General features: G+C 32.5%; 2 protein-coding genes across 2 annotated transcripts; one reads left to right on the top strand and one right to left on the bottom strand.

Annotated features, from left to right (window-relative positions):
* The first annotated feature begins 3,806 nt into the window (after window positions 1-3,806).
* Window positions 3,807-5,191, top strand: LOC134272371 (spastin-like). Its single transcript, XM_062754616.1, has 4 exons — window positions 3,807-3,936; window positions 4,041-4,111; window positions 4,235-4,275; window positions 4,501-5,191. The coding sequence occupies exons 1-4, from the start codon at window positions 3,842-3,844 to the stop codon at window positions 4,621-4,623; spliced, it is 330 nt and encodes a 109-aa protein (XP_062610600.1). The 5' UTR covers window positions 3,807-3,841; the 3' UTR covers window positions 4,624-5,191.
* A 5,771-nt stretch (window positions 5,192-10,962) lies between these two features.
* Window positions 10,963-15,668, bottom strand: LOC134272372 (uncharacterized). The gene is made up of 7 exons (XM_062754617.1): window positions 15,339-15,668; window positions 14,737-15,080; window positions 14,367-14,570; window positions 13,863-14,022; window positions 13,379-13,501; window positions 13,015-13,162; window positions 10,963-12,477 (listed from the first exon to the last, which is right to left on the bottom strand). Exons 1-7 carry the CDS (start codon window positions 15,617-15,619, stop codon window positions 12,256-12,258), a joined length of 1,482 nt encoding a protein of 493 aa, XP_062610601.1. The 5' UTR covers window positions 15,620-15,668; the 3' UTR covers window positions 10,963-12,255.
* Between the last annotated feature and the right edge of the window lie 2,909 nt (window positions 15,669-18,577).

Raw genomic sequence — 18,577 nt, 5'->3', positions numbered from 1 at the left:
TTCTCAAAACTTTTTGAGATATAAAGGAAAAACTTTCGGCCCCTCCAGGCCCCTAATTTAAGGGGCCAGCCCTTTTTTCGAGACGTCATTTGGTAGATCTTGATATTCTACATCTTTTTTGTTCTACATGCTTTAACAAAATATTTCTAGGTAAAAATTTATCGTAGAAAAGGTGGTAAATATTTTGAAATTCCTGATAGGACTATTTTCGGGCCATAGCGAGCGTCGGTGCTACCTACTTCTGGTGAAAATGATATACTCACTGCACTTCTCCAAAGGTTGATCTATCATCACTGAAAATTTCATACTTCTATCTTCAACGGTTTTTGAGAACATTGCCGGACAAAGTGACCCTCTAAAAATGACAAAATTGCGAAAATCTCCGAACCGGAAGTGACGTCATCAAAATAAAAAAATTTATTTCTAGATTTTTTGATGTTCTATCAGACCTGAAAGTTTCATGAAAATCCATCGAGCCGTTTCCGAGAACTCGCGTGCACAAAATCGGTAAGAAAAAAATAATAAGAAGAACTAGATACGATCTCGTTGCGAGCAACGAGTGGGTCTTCCGTCCGATTCTTAATGAGATGAGATAAGATTTTGATTGCGATTTTCATTCTAAAATAATGACTTGCAACAATCTGTAAAAGATATTGAACATTAAAGACTTAAAAAATCGGCCTTTGGCCCCTAACGGCCCCAAATTTTAGGAATCGGCCCTTTCATTCATATAATCTTAAAGCTTTTAAGATTTTGAACATTTTTTGCTCAACAACTATTCAGAAATTCTTTTTCGTTTTTGAGCTATTAGAAAAAGTAATATTTAGGGGACCAACCCTTCAACTCCTTAGTTGGGACGTTTAGCAAAAAATGAAAGGTTGCATATTGTTCAGAACATTATTTTGAAAATATTTTGTTCAATATTGCTTGTCAAAATATTTCTCCCTTTCGAGATATAAAGCATCAGAGATTTAGCATTCTGGCCCCTTATAGCCCCTAATTATGTACCATGCGACATGAAAATCATAATATAAAGTTGTAGATGGTTGAGATAAACATCTTTGCTTCAGAAATGTATTACAAAATATTTACTGATAAAGAGTTATCCAATTAAGACTTTGGACCCCTCTTGGCCCCTAATTCGAGTACCCAGCCCCTTTTTTGATATCTCTTCTGAAAGATCTTACGATTTTAAACATTTTTCGTTCAATAACTATTCAGAAATTCTTTTTCGTTTTTGAGCTATTAGCAAAAGATATATTTAGGGGCCAACCCTTTAACTCCTTAATGGGGACGTTTAAGGAAAAATGAAACGTTGCATTTTGTTCAAAACATTATTTTGAACAGTTTTTGTTCAATATTGCATATTAAAATATTTCTCCCTTTCGAGATATAAAGCATTAAAGATTTAGCATTCTGGCCCCTTGTAGCCCCTAAATATGTACCATACGACATAAAAACAATAATATATAGCTGTAGATGGTTGAGATAAACATCTTTGCTTCAGTAATGTTTTACAAAATATTAACTGATGAAGAGTAAGAGAAAGAAGACTTTTTGCCCCTCTTGGCCCCTAATTTGAAAGCCCAGCCCCTATGTTGAGATCTCATCTTAAAGATCTTAAAATTTTGAACATTTTTTGTTCATAAACTATTCGGAAATTCTTTTTCGTTTTTGAGCTATAAGCAAAAGAAATATTTAGGGGCCAACCCTTTAACCCCTTAACGGGGACGTTTAGCAAAAAATGAAAGGTTGCATATTGTTCAGAACATTATTTTGAACAACTTTTGTTCAATATTGCTTATCAAAATATTTTTCCCTTTTGAGATATAAAGCGTCAAAGATTTAGTATTCTGGCCCTTTTTGACCCCTAATTATATTACATACGACAAAAAAATTATAATATATAGTTGTAGATGGTTGAGATAAACACCTTTGCTTCAGTAATGTATTACAAAATATTTACTGATAAAGAGTTATCGATTGAAGACTTTTGGCCCCTCTTGGCCCCTGATTTGAGTGCCCAGCCCCTTTTTCTTGATTTCGTCTTAAAGCTCTTATAATTTTGAACACTTTTTGTTCAACAATAATTCAGAGATTCTTTTTCGTTTTCGAGTTATTTGCAAAAGAAATATTTAGGGGCCAACCCTTCAACCCCTTAACGGGGACGTTTAGCAAAAAATGAAAGGTTGCATATTATTCAGGACATTATTCTGAACATCTTTTGTTCAATATTGCTTATCAAAATATTTCTCCCTTTCGAGATATAAAGCATCAAAGATTAAGCATTCTGGCCCCTTGTGGCCCCTAATTATGTACCATACGACATAAAAACCATAATATATAGTTGTAGATGGTTGAGATAAACATTTTTGCTTCAGTAATGTATTACAAAATATTGACTGATGAAGAGTTATCGATTAAAGACTGTTGGCCCCTCTTGGCCCCTAGTGTGATGAGTCAGCACTTTTTTCCTGATATCATATGAAAGATCATGTCATTTTCCACAAATATTGTTCAGTATGTTTTAACAAAATATTTATACTTTAAGAGATATGATGCAAAATGTCTCAAAAAATCACTCATAATTCGTGTCCTAGATTTCGACCCCTACCGAGCTTCCATACTTTTCACTTCCGGAAGATTTGAAAGTACAGGTGCAAAACTACAATATGTCTTCTATTAGTCCTGAAAAGGACAACATTCTAGCTTTTGTCGTTTTTGAGTTTTTGTGTCGACAAAATGGACACTAAAAATTCGATTAAAGGGCGATAACTTCCGACCGGAAGTGATTTTTTAAAAAATGAAAAATATGAATAAGGTTTAGGTCATGATACATCGTTCCTGAAAATTTCAAAACAATCCACCCAAGCATCTCTGAGAAATCGTCTGCACAAAAATGTGTAAAGAAAAAAATAATAATAATAATAAAAGTGAAAAAGAAACAATAGAATAATAGAAGGGTCTTCCGCTGGAGACGGAAGACCCTAAAAATAGTGGAAAAGAAACCTAAGAAAAACAATAAGGTCTTCCACTGAAGACGGAAGACCTTAATAAGAAACAGAGTAAAAACAATATGTTCCCCAACTTCGTTTGGGGAACACAATTAGGAAAAGTACAGGAAAAGGAGGGGGACTTTTCAATTAAACTAGCAATAAATTTAAAAAAAAAAAAGAGTAAGGAGTGTTTCTGTACCCTATGGAATATATAACTTTTGGCAATGACGTATCCATGTTGATTCCTCCATCTTGTTCAATACAGATAGGCCAACTAGTGGTGTTAGATAATGTCAAAGTATTGTTACACATGAAATGGTATGCCGTAATGAAGCGCATTAGCCTCTTGGCTTCACTGTGTGCATCTGCCAGGACCTGAAGAGGGCTGTAAACATCTTTCATGTACATCACCTGGACACTGCAGTATACAATCACGGCTAAGCCTATCAAGTAGGCTAGCGTCTTCTTCCTGCGATTCATGGTCAACACCAAACCACACCTCCGTGAATTACTTCAGCCCATAGTTTGATTAGTAAAGGATTCTAAAATAGAGGTGTTTGAATGAAAAATTAATGAAAACATAACATAAACAGAGGGGTTTCAGTACTTTAAAAATTATTTATAGTTACACTGCACAAAAAATAATCAATAACTTCAAGTTATTTGATTATAAATGCCTGATATTACCATAGAAACGCAACACCCTAATTTAACGGGTGAAAATTATGTACGGATGTTGCGTTTCTATTGACGGTGAGTATACATTTAAGTTACACTGTTGTGCAAAAATTTCATGTTTCTATTCCTATATTGACAGGAGGTTTGCTAAAAGAGTTTATGTAAAGATGCCTGGAAAAGAGACGAGAAAAGATATGCTGAGTCATCTTCTGTCCAAACATGGCAGTCCCCTTTCTAGTCAGGAGTTAGACCACATTGCACAGTCAGTTTATCTCTCATGTATTGTCCTAATCAGAATTTTATGTAAAAATTCTGTTTCATTGAGTGATCATGCGTATGATTTTAAATGATGTTGATTTTCTTCAGATTGACGGAGGGCTATTCAGGTAGTGATCTTAATGCTTTGGCAAAGGATGAAGCTCTTGGTCCAATAAGAGGTACGTGTATAATGATGAGAGTTTATAGAATCACCTAAAACTAAGCATACACATCTTCATGTTTGTGATGTTTATGTATTTGTTATTAATGTAAATAGCTTAATTATTATTTTTATCTTCCAGATTTATCAACAAAAGAGGTGAAGACTGTGGATGCAAATCAAGTAAGATTTAAAGAAACAGATTCAGAGAGAACAAAGATGTTTTGTACTTTTCAAGTTTTACCTGTTCTATGATCTCAAAAATGTGTTCATTAAAGACAAAAATAAATAGAGACATATGCATTTTTTCCAGTAACATTAAAGTTCTTATTTATGTAACATCTAATTTCTGAATATACATGTACCGGTATGTTAACAACTACACATATTTTGTATGTCTTCAAATAGGTACGGAATATTACACAAAAGGATTTTTTGGAGGCCCTCAAAAGAATTCGACGAAGTGTCGCACCAGAAAGTTTACATCAGTATGAGACTTGGAATTTAGAATATGGAGCTGTTGGTGTATAAAGGGTGTAGGAATTTAATTTTTTTTATAATTTACATTCCAGACTTGCAATTTTTTCCATTTCCATTTGTATCATTGAAGTCATAACTCATGAGCTGTATGTACTTGAAAATCAGAATTCAAGACTTTTTAAGGTACATCAGTACCTTTCTATGCATTTGTATACATGCATTATGTATTATGAAGTGCTTTAATTTTTGTAAATCATGTTAATGACATCCTTTTTGAGAACTTGCAATTGTAAAATAAGGTTGTCTTACAAGGGCATTAACCTTAATAACAAATTTACCGAGACCTCATTTGATAAGTACATGTATAAAAAAAACCATTTGGTTCAGTAACACCACATGCATTCATATCGGTGTACACTTAAGTAAGAATATGGTTACAAGAATTTTGCTAATTGTGTTTATTTTATAATCCTTTACAAACTTGAATGAGAATGAAAATAAATTGTTTTCAAACCTAGTAACAATGCAGAAACCATGAACTAAAGATAACAAGTTTGTCAAGAGTTTTTTGAAATATGATCTCACACTTACAAGTGTGGCTTAATAAAAAGTAGATCATAAGGCCATCTTTAAAATGATATTTACTTGCCCTCTCCCGACTGAAGGTGAATTTATTGGGTTGGTAATGGTACATGTATATAGGTGGGGAATTTTTTTTCCAGAAAATTTCAACATAATTGTTGACTGGATAAGAGGAATAAAAAAAAAGAATATTGTGTCTTGGAATGGAAAAAAAAGTTTTGAGTTGAACTATATTTTGTCAGTCTGTCAGGAGAGGACAATGAAACTTTTTTTTAAGACGGTCTGAAAAATTTAAATAAAAATTGTTATTTTAAGTATTTTTGCAGAATTTTTGAATTCAATTTTTTTAGCAATAATTGTGAATATATAAAATTCTTTAGAATATGTATAGTGTGTCAAATTCAGTTAAACATGTATTTTGGTTTTTATGAATTTATCTCTTATATACACTTCCTAATTTTTCAAAATTCTGAACATACATGTATATATATCCCAATTATCAGTGTACAATATGAAAGTAAGCGACTGCTAAACAGCTACTTAACATCTAGTTCCTTGGTGTTGTCATTTTATTTCAGTTTGTAAAACCTCCATTAAAGAATTGCATGTATGATGATGTTTTGTGAAATGCATGACTGCTGATAATGGTATTCTGTCACTAATTGTTTTATTGACAGGAACATTTAAATTACTTGTTTCATTTTGTTATGATTTTGAAGCATTTAGAATAAACTGTTATATGTTCTGAATTTATTTATTTTTTCATTTTATTCAATGAAGTAGCTGAAGATAGTGCATGTGTTTTCATTTGGTTTGTACTGACAGGCATTCAAAGCAACATGCACCACACTAAAACGATTGTCATGAATAGAGAAAGAGTAAACCAGTTTTCCTGAAAAAATACTCAGATATTAGATATTAACATAAATTTCATGTTCTTGCAGATTTTTTTTATCAGTTAAGTTTGAAGTTTAAGGCAAATAAGCATCACCTAAAGGTTTCAAAAAAAGATGAGGGATAAAGCTGTAGAGATAAACTGAGAGGTTCTGTGAGTAAGCTCAGAAAATCATAAATTATACTCCATGCTGTCATGATTTTAAAGTTTTCTTGTACACACTGACAAAGTAACCTTGAACTTTCCTATCTGGCCTTGATTCACAATGATAGCTTAATTGTGCAACATTAAAACTTCTAATGTTTCACCATTAGAAGTTACAGGCCAAGCACATCTGCCAGTAACCTTAAACTTGCAAAACCGTCTTAATGACACACCTTTAGACCATAAGCAATTTTTAGGTCACCGTGACCTATTGCTATGCGTATTCTTCCATCGTTGTGCATTGTGCGTCGTGTGTTAACATTTGAACATTTTCAGCTTCTTCTCTGCAACCACACAACCTTTTTCAACCAATTTTGGAATAAAGCATCTATGGGTCAAGGGGAACAAAAATTTTGAATTTCATGGCCCCCCTGGGACCTAAGGGGTGGGGCCTAAACCACTAAAATTGATGCAATTTTTTAAAAAATCTTCTTTACTCCTGCACATCAAACAGTCAAACTGTTGGGATGATTGTAATCAGCGTTGAGTCCTCTACCAAAATTTTGAAATTCATGGATCCAGGGGTTCTAGGACTGGGCTAAATAGATTATTTAGTAAAAATGCATTATTTCTTTGCAAATATTCTTCTATGGGACTAAGGCTGTGGGACGAGGCTCTAATGATTATACAGTGAAAATTCATGAATTCTTTGAAAATTTTTTCCTTTGTTCCTGGGTATTATGCCAATGATCTAAGTACATATTTATGATGAAGAAAGCTGCCTCTTCCAAAATGGTCAATTTCAGGGCCCTGGGTCAGGGGTACTTGGGGGGGGGGGGGTACATAGTCTGAAAATAAATTAATGTTTTGAAATCTGCTCCTTGTTATTAATCAACCATTTATGATGAAATAAAATTTATGATAAAATTCCTAGAATTTTGAAATAAGGGTCAGTGGTTTCTTTTGGGGTGGGGTGCACAACTGGTTATAAAGTGGATATGCATTTTCTCTTTGTTACTCTGAGTATTAAGTAACCAAAGTAAGCATGCTAAGTGTATAGTTATGATAAGCAATGGTGCCTCATTCAAAATTGTATGTGAATTTGAATTTCATGGCCTGATCTGGTTTAAAACACAGTCCAAATTTAATTGTTGGAAAGTTGTGAGATGATACTCAGGTGACCTATAAGGCCCGAGTGCCTCTTGTTCTGTCAAGTGTCAGCTTCCAAGAGTTATTGGCCAAACAAAAATTCTAGAAAATTTCTGCCCTGGACCTCAAACTTTCCCAAATGACCTTAAGTCCCAAGGTCAAAAGAAACGAGTCGTAAGAAATTTTGTGTCCAGTATGATCTTTGAATGTTTCTCCTTTACAAAAATATGGACTGGATTCAAATGCATGGACAACAAATCAGACAGACAGTCAATGTAATTCCCATTTACACCCCACCCACCAATGTTTATTGCCCAAGGGGAGGGGGTATCATACTTCTTTGAAAATAAGCCTTTAATAAAGAGTTCATTAATCTTTCTTGGGGCATACATTCTATAGATTCATGTCCAAGGTGAGAACAAAAGTAAATTACATCCCAAACCCCCATCTTCAGTAAATAAGTGTTGTCAGCGAGCATCATCTATTGAAGGACCAAGGATTCTAAAATTGCCAAGACAACTTGGAGGAGCAATTTGATTCATGGTTCTCTCGTTCATAACATCATAATTTTGATAAGTTAATTATGTCCTTGATATTTTAGTGGTGTTTTATTTTATGAAAGGCAGCGTTTTTTTTGTGTGGGAATAAACATGTCAGATCATACAGTGTATAGAACATTGACAACAGTAAAATTAGAATGATTATTCAAGTTGGAATTCACAGGGAAACAGATTACACTAGTGTTAGATAAGACAGTTTTCACTGTACATGTACTTGTGTTTCAATGCTTGTTGTGCTTTTAATATTTAAACTGCTTATTGAATTTCATGTAGTTTCACTTATGGCTGTACAGGGTACATATATTTTTACTCCTGATTATAACTGATTAAATTTTTCAAGTATTTACTCATTAAATTTATTCCCATGTGTGTATGATGCAGATCTATAAGAGTTATAATAAAGGTTGCATTTCATTTCCAGAATTTTTAGAAATTTTTCACTTTTCATTTCAGACATTTCAAAGTTTTCATCTCCAACATTTTCAGGTAGTGTTTTTTGATAATGGAAGCAGGATTGAAGAATTCACTTATGAAAAATTTAATCTAATAAGAATAATTATAGTGTATCAAATGTCTTGGACATAAGTTCGATTCAGTCATTGACATTTAATGTAATCAACATGAATGGTAATGAAAAAAATTCATGCTCATTGAATTCTTTCTCTTTAGTCCTACATGTACAGGTCGTTTATAGACAAAATCTTTATGTTTAAATCAATATTTTGAAAATGTGGTTTGAAATTAATTACTTTTTTGAAAATTCCATTTCCACTGTCTTGGTTAACATATTAAATTGCACGAGAGATACCTTGCAAACATTCAGGAAATGAAAAGAAAATGTTGGAAATGAAAAGAAAAATTGTTGGAAATGAAATTTTAAAAAATGTTAGAAATGCTATGCAGATTTCCGGAAATGAAATGCAGTGATAAAAAAGGAATGACAGTCTGCAACTTAAGTAAGAAATACAGACATATATATACTGTTCTCCACAAGTATTATACCACAATTGTACTGAATTAAGTTATTGTAGTCAAATATTGCCAGGCTGTTAATTTATTCAATTATAAATGGTAATCCAATTTTTCCTCTCATGCTTTACAATGTTGGCAAGGACATTAAGCTAAAACAATCAATCAAACTTCATCATCTTAAACACATTGGTATCAAGAAAAAAAGTGAGAGATGTCCGAAGAATTTAATGATAATAGATTTTAAGAAATAAAAAAAAAAAACAACACATATCATTGGCTTTTCCATTGTACTTGAGATATGATCCATTGTTGAGATTAAAAAATTCAACTGTTTTCTTCAGCTTGAAAAAGATATATAATTTGGAACTGCAACAAAAGAATGAATCAGAAATTTAATTATTTTATGTGCCACTGCAGGAAAGTAGCCATGAGGAAAATTTGTTTTATATAGTGTGTCAAATGGTAACTACCGGTATATGAAATTTATGTCAAACTTTTGTATTAAATTACAAGCATAACATGTACATGTATTTATATATGTGGTGTAAAAATAAATTGGGAATTCTAAAATTTTAATTTTTATTCCTTTTTTTTAAATTTACATTTGTATAAATAGCAGACTCTACATTACAGCACTCAAACTCTTTCTAGTATTATTAATCTCTTATAAAACACTAAGACATTTGTACCTCATTCATTTTATTAAATAATTTAGCAATGTACAGATATACAAGCATTTCAAACCAAAATATTATAAAACAAATGAAAAAAAAAAAATGACTCAACTTAGATGAAATCATAAGAAATTCAAAAAATCTGTTTGGATTAATGCAGTATACTATTCAATTGGGTAATGTTTCAGCTTAATACTATGGTAATCTTATATGTCAAAAAAAAAAAATGGATAAATGGCCACACGCATTATCGCAAGCCATGGGATTTGTTGTCATTCTATCTGTAAAAGAAAAAATTGACAAAAAAAAACCTCTGGCTTGTGATGGTAGCCTATACAGTTAACAATTTTTTATCTGTCGAGTAGGAGTGTAGTCTGTGGATGCTCCAGATTTGTGTTTAATATTTTCTTTTCTTATATTTGATGTACAAATGTACCTGTACATGTTTATGACTTGACAAGGCACAGTTAGTCTTATGAATTTTTTTAGGTGTCACAATTAATGATTAAAATGGAAATAGCTGCATCAATGGTTTATGATAGGGCTAGTCATATCATACTATGCAGAAGTTCTCTCTGGGAAAACATGCTTGGGCCACAGCAATTTAATTTCTTGTTTGTCGGACATCAGATGACAAAAAATATTATTGTACTTTCACGTTAAATACTAAAATCTGATTGGTTTAGACGCAGTTAACAATCCGTTCTATTATCCTCAGCCTTAGCAACACACGTGACAATGGGTAACACAACGGTAATGTCACATGCGTGGAAATTATGCACGTACGATTCACCGTAGAATTCTCAAAACGTCAGTTGTGCGTTTGAAAGAACTGGAATAAACTTGACGTCAATAAAAGCTTGCGTCCGATGTAGCTTACTCGAAAACAACAAACGACAGACGAAACATGCTTGCGAGTGCAGAAATAACGAAACTTTAGATGATAAAGGACTCTTAGAGTATCAAATAAACAATAAAGAGGTCAGTAAATCTTTTTCGAAGTAGCGTGGAGTTTGAAAGCTTTCTAAACGTGAACGTAAAGACGATCGACGATTTTTTTCCTGACATCATAAATCAAGAAGACATTCAGTACATGTATAATAAGATAAATGGTGCCTGTTTTGGAGGGTAACAGTTGAAATTGACACCCCAAGGAAAACCATTGTCAACCTTCGCTGACGCGTCGGTTAACAATGGTTTTCCTTGGGGTGTCAATTTCAATTGTTACCCTCCAAAACAGGCACCATTGATATACTAGCGGGCTATTACACTTGTATCACTTTTTAAGCGAAATTTTTAGACAGAACACAAAAAAATTTAGCAAACAATTTCTTTTCAACTTTTTTCTGACTTGTAAAAGTAAGCAGACTTAAAATACGAAAAATAAAGTGGAAATAGAACAGAATTTCCCCAGTATGGGAAATTTAATTTTATTTGTATAGTTTTGTTGAAATTGGAGTGTGCAGGTTCAGCCATCCAAAAATTAAGTTGTTGTGTTCTTGGATAGTTTATCTTTCAACCTTTGAAACATATGTGTAAAACACAACTGAAATATATTTTCAGTCCATCTCAATGTAAATGAGTGTTCTGTTTATTATTATATGATCTTCACCTTAGTTTAGCTGAAGAAAATACATGATAAATGTCCATATATATGGCAAACTAGTGGAAAGATTTTTGCATATAAAAAATTTAAAAAAATATTACATGCATTTATTTTTGTTAAAAAAAGAACATATTTTTCTAGAAGGTAAAAATAAAAAAAGCAAATATTTATAAATTTATGTACATGTATAAATGAACTCTAAAGGTAATGAATGGAAGAATGCTAAGACATAAAACAAGAATACTCTTCAATCTGGTAACTCAATGATTTTGTCAATATTTACGACCATGGAAACATAACATGAAAATCTATGACAAATAATGCAAACAATGTATTTATCATCATTCTTCAAGCAGTCCTTATTCCAATATTAATCATGAATGGAATAACATTCTTCATAACAAATGACAATAATTCAAAAATTTGTATAAATCCATGTAGATGGTACAGACAATAAAACTCAGGTATATACACATACATTGCACACAAAAACCCTATACTAAACAGTTTATCTATGGATCTATTTAGATACTGGTAAGTATACATATCTACATGTATCTGACATTTGTGCATCTCATCAAATATTGTATCACCTGTGTTGGATAACAGTATCCAAATCACCTGTAAGCATTTGAATTAAAGAAATTACAAAAGACATGTACTATCATGTGTATATAAGCATAACCTTCCGACTGCACTAAGAAATGCATTCATAAAAATAAATAGATAATAAATAGATAAAAGAGATTTTGGCAAATGTTATAGCATAAAGAAATAGCAAAATATCTCAACTTTCACATGTGAGTAAGCATGAAAAAATTAAATTCAAATTAAAATCAATAAAATGGAATTAAATTACATGTTTCTGTTTTTCTTCTGTGGAAACATCCTTCATTAAGGTGTTAATGTTCTTCTTCAATGCCAATTCATTTCAATATGAACTCTGATATGTAGGCAGATATACTTTTAAAAAGCCTTTTTTTCATTTATACATTCAAATGACAAAATGATTTTCTTGCTACTATGTAACGCAGTTGTATTCCATCTGAAATTTCTAAATATTTCCCATGGTAAATCTCAGTCATAAACAAAAGGTACAGATCACTTCAATTTCAAACTCTGAGTTGTCCTGATATAGCTTAGTCTCTGTTTCTTATGCTTCAGGCTGGTAAAATACAATCTCTCGCTCTCTTGAAGATCAAAGTACTGATGTAACTCAAGTCCGTACGCATTCAGCCGTTTGAGTTCACTGAAGCGTTGCCGAATGTTCATATGGCTGATTTCCTCCCAGAGTGACAAGTCAGAGATCATCTGGTCCACACCCTAAAGGAATTATTAAAATAGATATTAAAAATCAAAGGATTAAATCAACCATTGGCCATACATTGTATGTCCCTTAGATAATCATAAAGTTGCCAAAAAAACCTAGTACATGTACTTTCACTTATTACATGTAATAATCATTTGCATTTTTATTATAACATGATGCAAAAGTAAAGTGTAATATTCATATACAGTCAAACATTCTTATCTCAAATTTGATGGGACAGAGAAAAGCTTTGGGATACATGTATCTATAGGGATTCAAAAAGATTGAGGTTAAAAATACACAAAGAAAAAGTTGTCAGGACTTCAATATCTATTTCATTTGTACAAGATATCAATTCGAGATACTGAAGTTTGACTGTATACTTTTTATCTATTCTTTTAATAATAAGCTAAACCTGCTTGCGGAATTATTCCTCATTTAATATTGTAAATTTGTAAATATAGAATAACACCCCCATCCCTTCCTTTTGAATTTAAAAGTGTTCAAAATTACCTAAAAATATATGGTATAAAGTTAATAATTCAATTTACCTGAAGGACTGCAGTATCTAGAATGATTGACAGCAACTCCCAGAATTCCTTGTCAACGTCGGTATACAGGAAGTTGTATGAATCAGCTTTCAGATATCTGAACATGGCTTCATTTAGTGACAGAGTCTGTACATTAGTAACAAAGTTTCTGAAATACAAACAAAAACTGTCATAACTGCAAGGATTCAAAATAACAATATTCTATACTTAAGAAAATCTTTACTTCCACAATGACACAAATTTATTCCAGTTCATAATTTTTGTTCATTCAACAATGATTCATGCATTTCCCAGATAAAATCATCTTTGAAAAGACCCAAAAATAGTTTTTGCCCCCCCCCCCCCAGCAGTTTTTGTCACGTACCCTCCATTATTGGTCCTGAAGACAGTAACGTCCCCTTCCATACCCAGCTCTGATCCCTGTATCACAAATACATCACACGAGACCTGGTCCTTAAACTGCACAGTAATGGGGGATCTGGACTCCCTGAAAAGGAATGGTTAAGCTTTGCATTCAGGCGTGCACTTTATAAATGATGATTTCCTAACAATTTTCATTATCCCTCTTTTTTTGGCAGTGAAATGAAGCATTTTGCAATCAAAGCCCTTGAATTATAAATTAAAATATACAACAAGTATCAAAATCTGATACTGAAAACATCACTGATGCTTTTTAAAGTAAAATTTTTTTAAACTTTACATATATCATCCTTTACACTTTGGTTTAGCTTATAACATTTTACCTCTTGGATACACAAAACTTAATGTTAATTCTTTTTTGATACATAATTTTTCTTGTTCTCGATGAAATCCCACTATATACATGTAATATTTAAGTTATTCCTTACTTGATGATGACAAGTTTACAGGGTTTCCTGAGCTTCAAGACATCCATACAAAGATCTAGAATGGTTTTGTCTGATATGCTGACATGATTGACTTCCTTGCATCGTGAATTTTTAGTGTCCAAATAACCTTCCAACCTTTTCATCTCATTTTCATAAGTACCTAGTAATTAAAAAATTCTAGAATGCACCTTTAAAGCTATCATCATTTGTGAGCATCAGAAATAAGTGTGATTTTCTGTCACATGGAAAATATTCTGCAATATTAGCAACTGTGTTAAGACTTGAAAAGAAGGAAACAATATTTGATAACTTAAAATACCGGTAGATAATTTGCAAGTGAAATATATGGAGACAATGAACAGTTTTCAAGCTGTCCATACAAACTGGAGCAGAGCAAACACGGACCTCCAAAACATCAGAGGTGGGATCAGGTGCCATGGAGGAGTGAGCATCATATTGTTTTAAGCTAACAAGACTAAAAATATAAATATCTGACAATCTTACCATCAACTGCAGGGGGATACATGATGAATGCCCTTGGACTTGGAGATTTGATCCAGGACATGTAGTACAGGCAAGATTCCATGAGGGTGACTTGGAGACAGAGTTGATTTGATGTAGCAGTGTGATACAACCTAAAGTTGGCCTTGTGAAACAGATTGTAGAGAGTTCGATACCAAGCATACAAGTAGTCGTCATCTATCTTATCTGAAAAAAAAATCAATCACATGTATTACATCCTACAGTTATAGAATAATTACATGTACATTGAAAGGATCTTTCCTTTAGCTTTAAAAAAAAATTGTTTTTCTGTAAAAGTCTTTTTTTTTTTTTACTTTAAAATATATAATTAATTGTCCAACCAGTCGCTTACCTATTAAAACAGAGAAGTAGACCTGATTGACCCTCTTCATAATGCCATCTTTTATGAGATAATACAGCAAGTCATAGGAACGACTTGGGTCAAGGACATGCTCTATTTTTAGAATGTCAACTGACTTGTGTTTCAGGATGGCCAAAGCATTATTTAATGTCTGTGTTTCATATGAGTTACGTGAAAAATCAGATGGATCATTTGGCACAACAGCAGATCGTATGAAATGAGTGTAGTTCGATTTGGTCATGAAGAAATCTAGAGGAGGTTTTTCATGGGAGAAAATATAAACATTGCAGGAAATGTTCCTAGCTATTGCCTCTTCAAAGTCATAATTTGAAGGCCTGAAAAAATAAAAATTGCAATAATAGATGGACATAAACCATAGCTGAAATATTGAACTACCATTTTACACAGCTGACCCGCAAGTCTAAAACAATTTTCTCAAACTCAAAGCAAGTAAAACATTTCAAATTTTACATTGTTATCAAAGAAAAATACACATCTGTCAAGTACATACTTTATATGTACAAGAAAAGGGGGGGAGAGCTTTTGGATTAAACTAGCAATTAATATAAAAAGAGTAAAGAGTATTTATCTACCCAATGGAATATATAACTTTTGGCAACGATGTATCCATGTTGATTCCTCCATCTTGTTCAATACAGATAGGCCAACTAGTGGTGTTAGATAAAGTCAAAGTATTGTTACACATGAAATGGTATGCTGTAATGAACCGCATTAGCCTCTTGGCTTCACTATGTGCATCTGCCAGGACCTGAAGAGGGCTGTAAACATCTTTCATGTACATCACCTGGACACTGCAGTATACAATCACGGCTAAGCCTATCAAATAGGCTAGCGTCTTCTTCCTGCGATTCATGGTCAACACTAAACCACACCTCCGTGAATTACTTCAGCCCATAGTTTGATTAGTAGTAAAGGATTCTAAAATAAAGGTGTTTGATGAAAAATTAATGAAAACATAACATAAACAGAGGGATTTCAGTACTTTAAAATTATTTACAGTTACACTGCACACAAAATAATCAATAACTTCAATTAATTTGACTATAAATGCCTGAAATTACCTGCCATTTCTAATTATTTCTGTTCTACTTGTAAGAAAAACTATTCTAATTCATTGTGCCACGGGGTCGTGAAAAAGAATAACTGGTAGGCCCTAGATGTTTTCTTTCACTGAAAAGCTTTTTTCCTCCAATTTATTCAGAACAGCTCTTCAGTATCGGAGATTCTAATAGTGGGTGCAAGATGTTTCGGGACCCCGACGTTTCGGGACCTAGGTACACGACGATTCGGGACTAGCGATAAGACGGTTCGGGACTTGCGGCAAGACGTTTCGGGACTTGGGTTAAATTTTTCGGGATTTCAATAAATACTGAAATAAATAACATATTTAGCTAAAATTATTTATTTATTTTATTAATGTATCATTAGATAAATATATGGACAGACATTAAACTTAAAATAAATAAAATAATTTTTTTATAGTTTAATCGCCATAGATACGTTTTCTCTTTAATAAAAAGAATTTTTTTCGGGATCTCAACAAATTATTTTATTATGGTGATATAGCATATTATTCTAAGTACACAGAGTACGTAATATTTAATTTTTATGTATATATAAATTAAAAATTTTCATAAAGATATACTTTGATGGTTTTTTTTTCATAACAGACGAATAAGAATAAATCTTTACAATATTTGTATTGATTTCTTTTTATTTCTTATCAATTTTTTTAAATTAGTTTTTTTTTCTTGTGTGTGTAGTAGGGGGGGGGGGTCCAAAATTTAATCTTCTCAGGTTGATGATATATATTTTAAAATATTCAAGTGATCTCCAGCTACCGTCGAATATATCTTTAAAAATATGTCAGTGAATTGTTAAAACAACAACTAGGACCAGGTACACATATCCCATAGGGAAGTGTTACGTACATGTATAAAGACGCCGCCGGTAATGGGGACTGAAAAGATTGTGTGGTTTCTATTGAAATTATTTTAAGAAAATAAAAATCTAAAAATATGCAAAAAAATATCGTTTGTTTATTGGTAAATGAAATAATTACAAATCAAATAATATTTATATAATAGTAATAATTTTCCCATCATCAAAAGTTCAATAAAATATAAAGGTTTTCAAAATGTTTTGATTGATTTTCTCTATTTTTTCCCCAAACAGTTTCAAATATTTTTTTTTTCAAAAAGTTTTAGCATAGTATCTATTGTAAGATTCCTCCCTGGAAATGTTACGAAAACATTTTTAAAGTTTCCAAAACATTGTAAATAAACATATTTTACAAATGTTGCGAGAATATTTTCCCTACATGTAGATTTTTAAAAAATACCATACTTTTAAAAAAAAGAATATTAAATGGTATAAACAACATGATTAACAACATTATTATATCATGTATATCAAATGCTGTAATAAGAAATGTAGAGACAACATTGCGGGCGGTTGATTTTCTCGGCAGGCGTGCTCCATGCCGCATGCAAACTAATTTTCCAATCTGTGCTTCTTAATTAAATGATAAATTGTGTATAAAACTGAGAAATTATACATATATAAACATAAAAACAAAAGTTAACAAGTTTTATTTCATTTCCTTAACAAAATATATAGAAGTCCCGAAACATGTTAGCCCAAGTCCCGAAACGTGTTAACCCAAGTCCCGAAACGTGTTGTTAGGTCCCGAAACGTCGGGGTCCCGAAACGTCGCGGTCCCGAAACATCCAGAATTCCTACCAATAGTCGATGAAAAACTGAAAGTATGAATTATTGCACAAAACCAATTCCGACCCCATTTCATAATCCCGGTTTTTTTTTTTCTTACAATACAAACATAGGTTGAATTTATCTTATTTAAAATAAGGTTAAAAGTTACTATTTCTCCCCCCCCCCTTTATTGAAAAAAAAATTTAAGAGTGTATAATATCTCAAAACTATAAAAAAATAATTCCCCTCCACATACATCTATATGTCGTTCTATGCAAGCAGATTTTACTTTTTTTCACGGTTATCTATCATGTATTACATTGTACCTACGCGGATCTAGAGGGGGGGTCGGGGGGTCAGGACCCCCCCCCCCTGAAATTTACACGGATAAAATATGTATACACTAAAGCAAGAAAAAAGTCACCCTGGAAAACGCTGACCCCCTGGTGAACATGAATATGTGTAAAATGGTTATAAAAAGTGAAAGATTTGAGGCAATAGAAGTCATATCCCCCCCCCCCCCCCCTACGAAATAGGTTTTTCACGTTTGAGCGAGATAAGGTTTTTTTTTTTTTTTTTGCTTGTCAAGAAATTTCTGGGATTGGAATTTTTTTTTTGACTGGGTGGACCCCCCCCCTGGAAAAAATTTCTGGATCCGCGCCTGTTGTATGAGTAAAATTATTAATAAACGCACGGAAACTGTAGTCCAAATTTTCTTGGTTCCAGTTGTTATCTATATAATCTACCTAGGGGACATTCATTATTTATTGTTGTTAGAATTTTAAATAGGTGCTATCACCTATTCGAATTGGTGATATCACCAATTCAAATTGAATAGGTGATATCACCTATTAAAATTTCCAATAGGTGATATCACCAATTCGAATAGGAAACTTTTCACATTATTGACTTCTTCTCAAGAACCACTGGGCCAATTTTAACCAATTTTAGTACAAAGCATCCTTGGGGAAGGGGAATTTAAATAAATATTAAAATGAAGGCTCAAGAAAAGTCAAAATAGGGTGGGGTCATTAAAAAATCTTCTCAAGAACCACTGGACCAGAAAAGCTGAAAGTTATGTGGAAAGCTTATTTGGGCA

The sequence above is a fragment of the Saccostrea cucullata genome, unplaced genomic scaffold, assembly GCF_032062105.1.
Source record: "Saccostrea cucullata isolate Sc308-1 unplaced genomic scaffold, CSIRO_AGI_Scuc_v1 ctg8205, whole genome shotgun sequence".
Lineage (NCBI taxonomy): Eukaryota > Metazoa > Mollusca > Bivalvia > Ostreida > Ostreidae > Saccostrea > Saccostrea cuccullata.
The sequence above is the reverse complement of the archived record's forward strand: the minus strand, read 5'-3'. Positions and strand labels throughout refer to the sequence as shown.

Bases quoted from the DNA above. Each gene is read 5' to 3' on its own strand.
- LOC134272372 (XM_062754617.1), bottom strand. From the start codon at position 15,619: ATGAATCGCAGGAAGAAGACGCTAGCCTATTTGATAGGCTTAGCCGTG. The intron at 15,081-15,338 runs GTAGATAAATAC...TTATTTTTTCAG, and splicing joins AAAGTTATATATTCCATTGG to GCCTTCAAATTATGACTTTG. The intron at 12,478-13,014 runs GTAAATTGAATT...TAATTCCTTTAG, and splicing joins TAGATACTGCAGTCCTTCAG to GGTGTGGACCAGATGATCTC.
- LOC134272371 (XM_062754616.1), top strand. From the start codon at position 3,842: ATGCCTGGAAAAGAGACGAGAAAAGATATGCTGAGTCATCTTCTGTCC. The intron at 3,937-4,040 runs GTCAGTTTATCT...GATTTTCTTCAG, and splicing joins GAGTTAGACCACATTGCACA to ATTGACGGAGGGCTATTCAG. The intron at 4,276-4,500 runs GTAAGATTTAAA...GTCTTCAAATAG, and splicing joins AGACTGTGGATGCAAATCAA to GTACGGAATATTACACAAAA.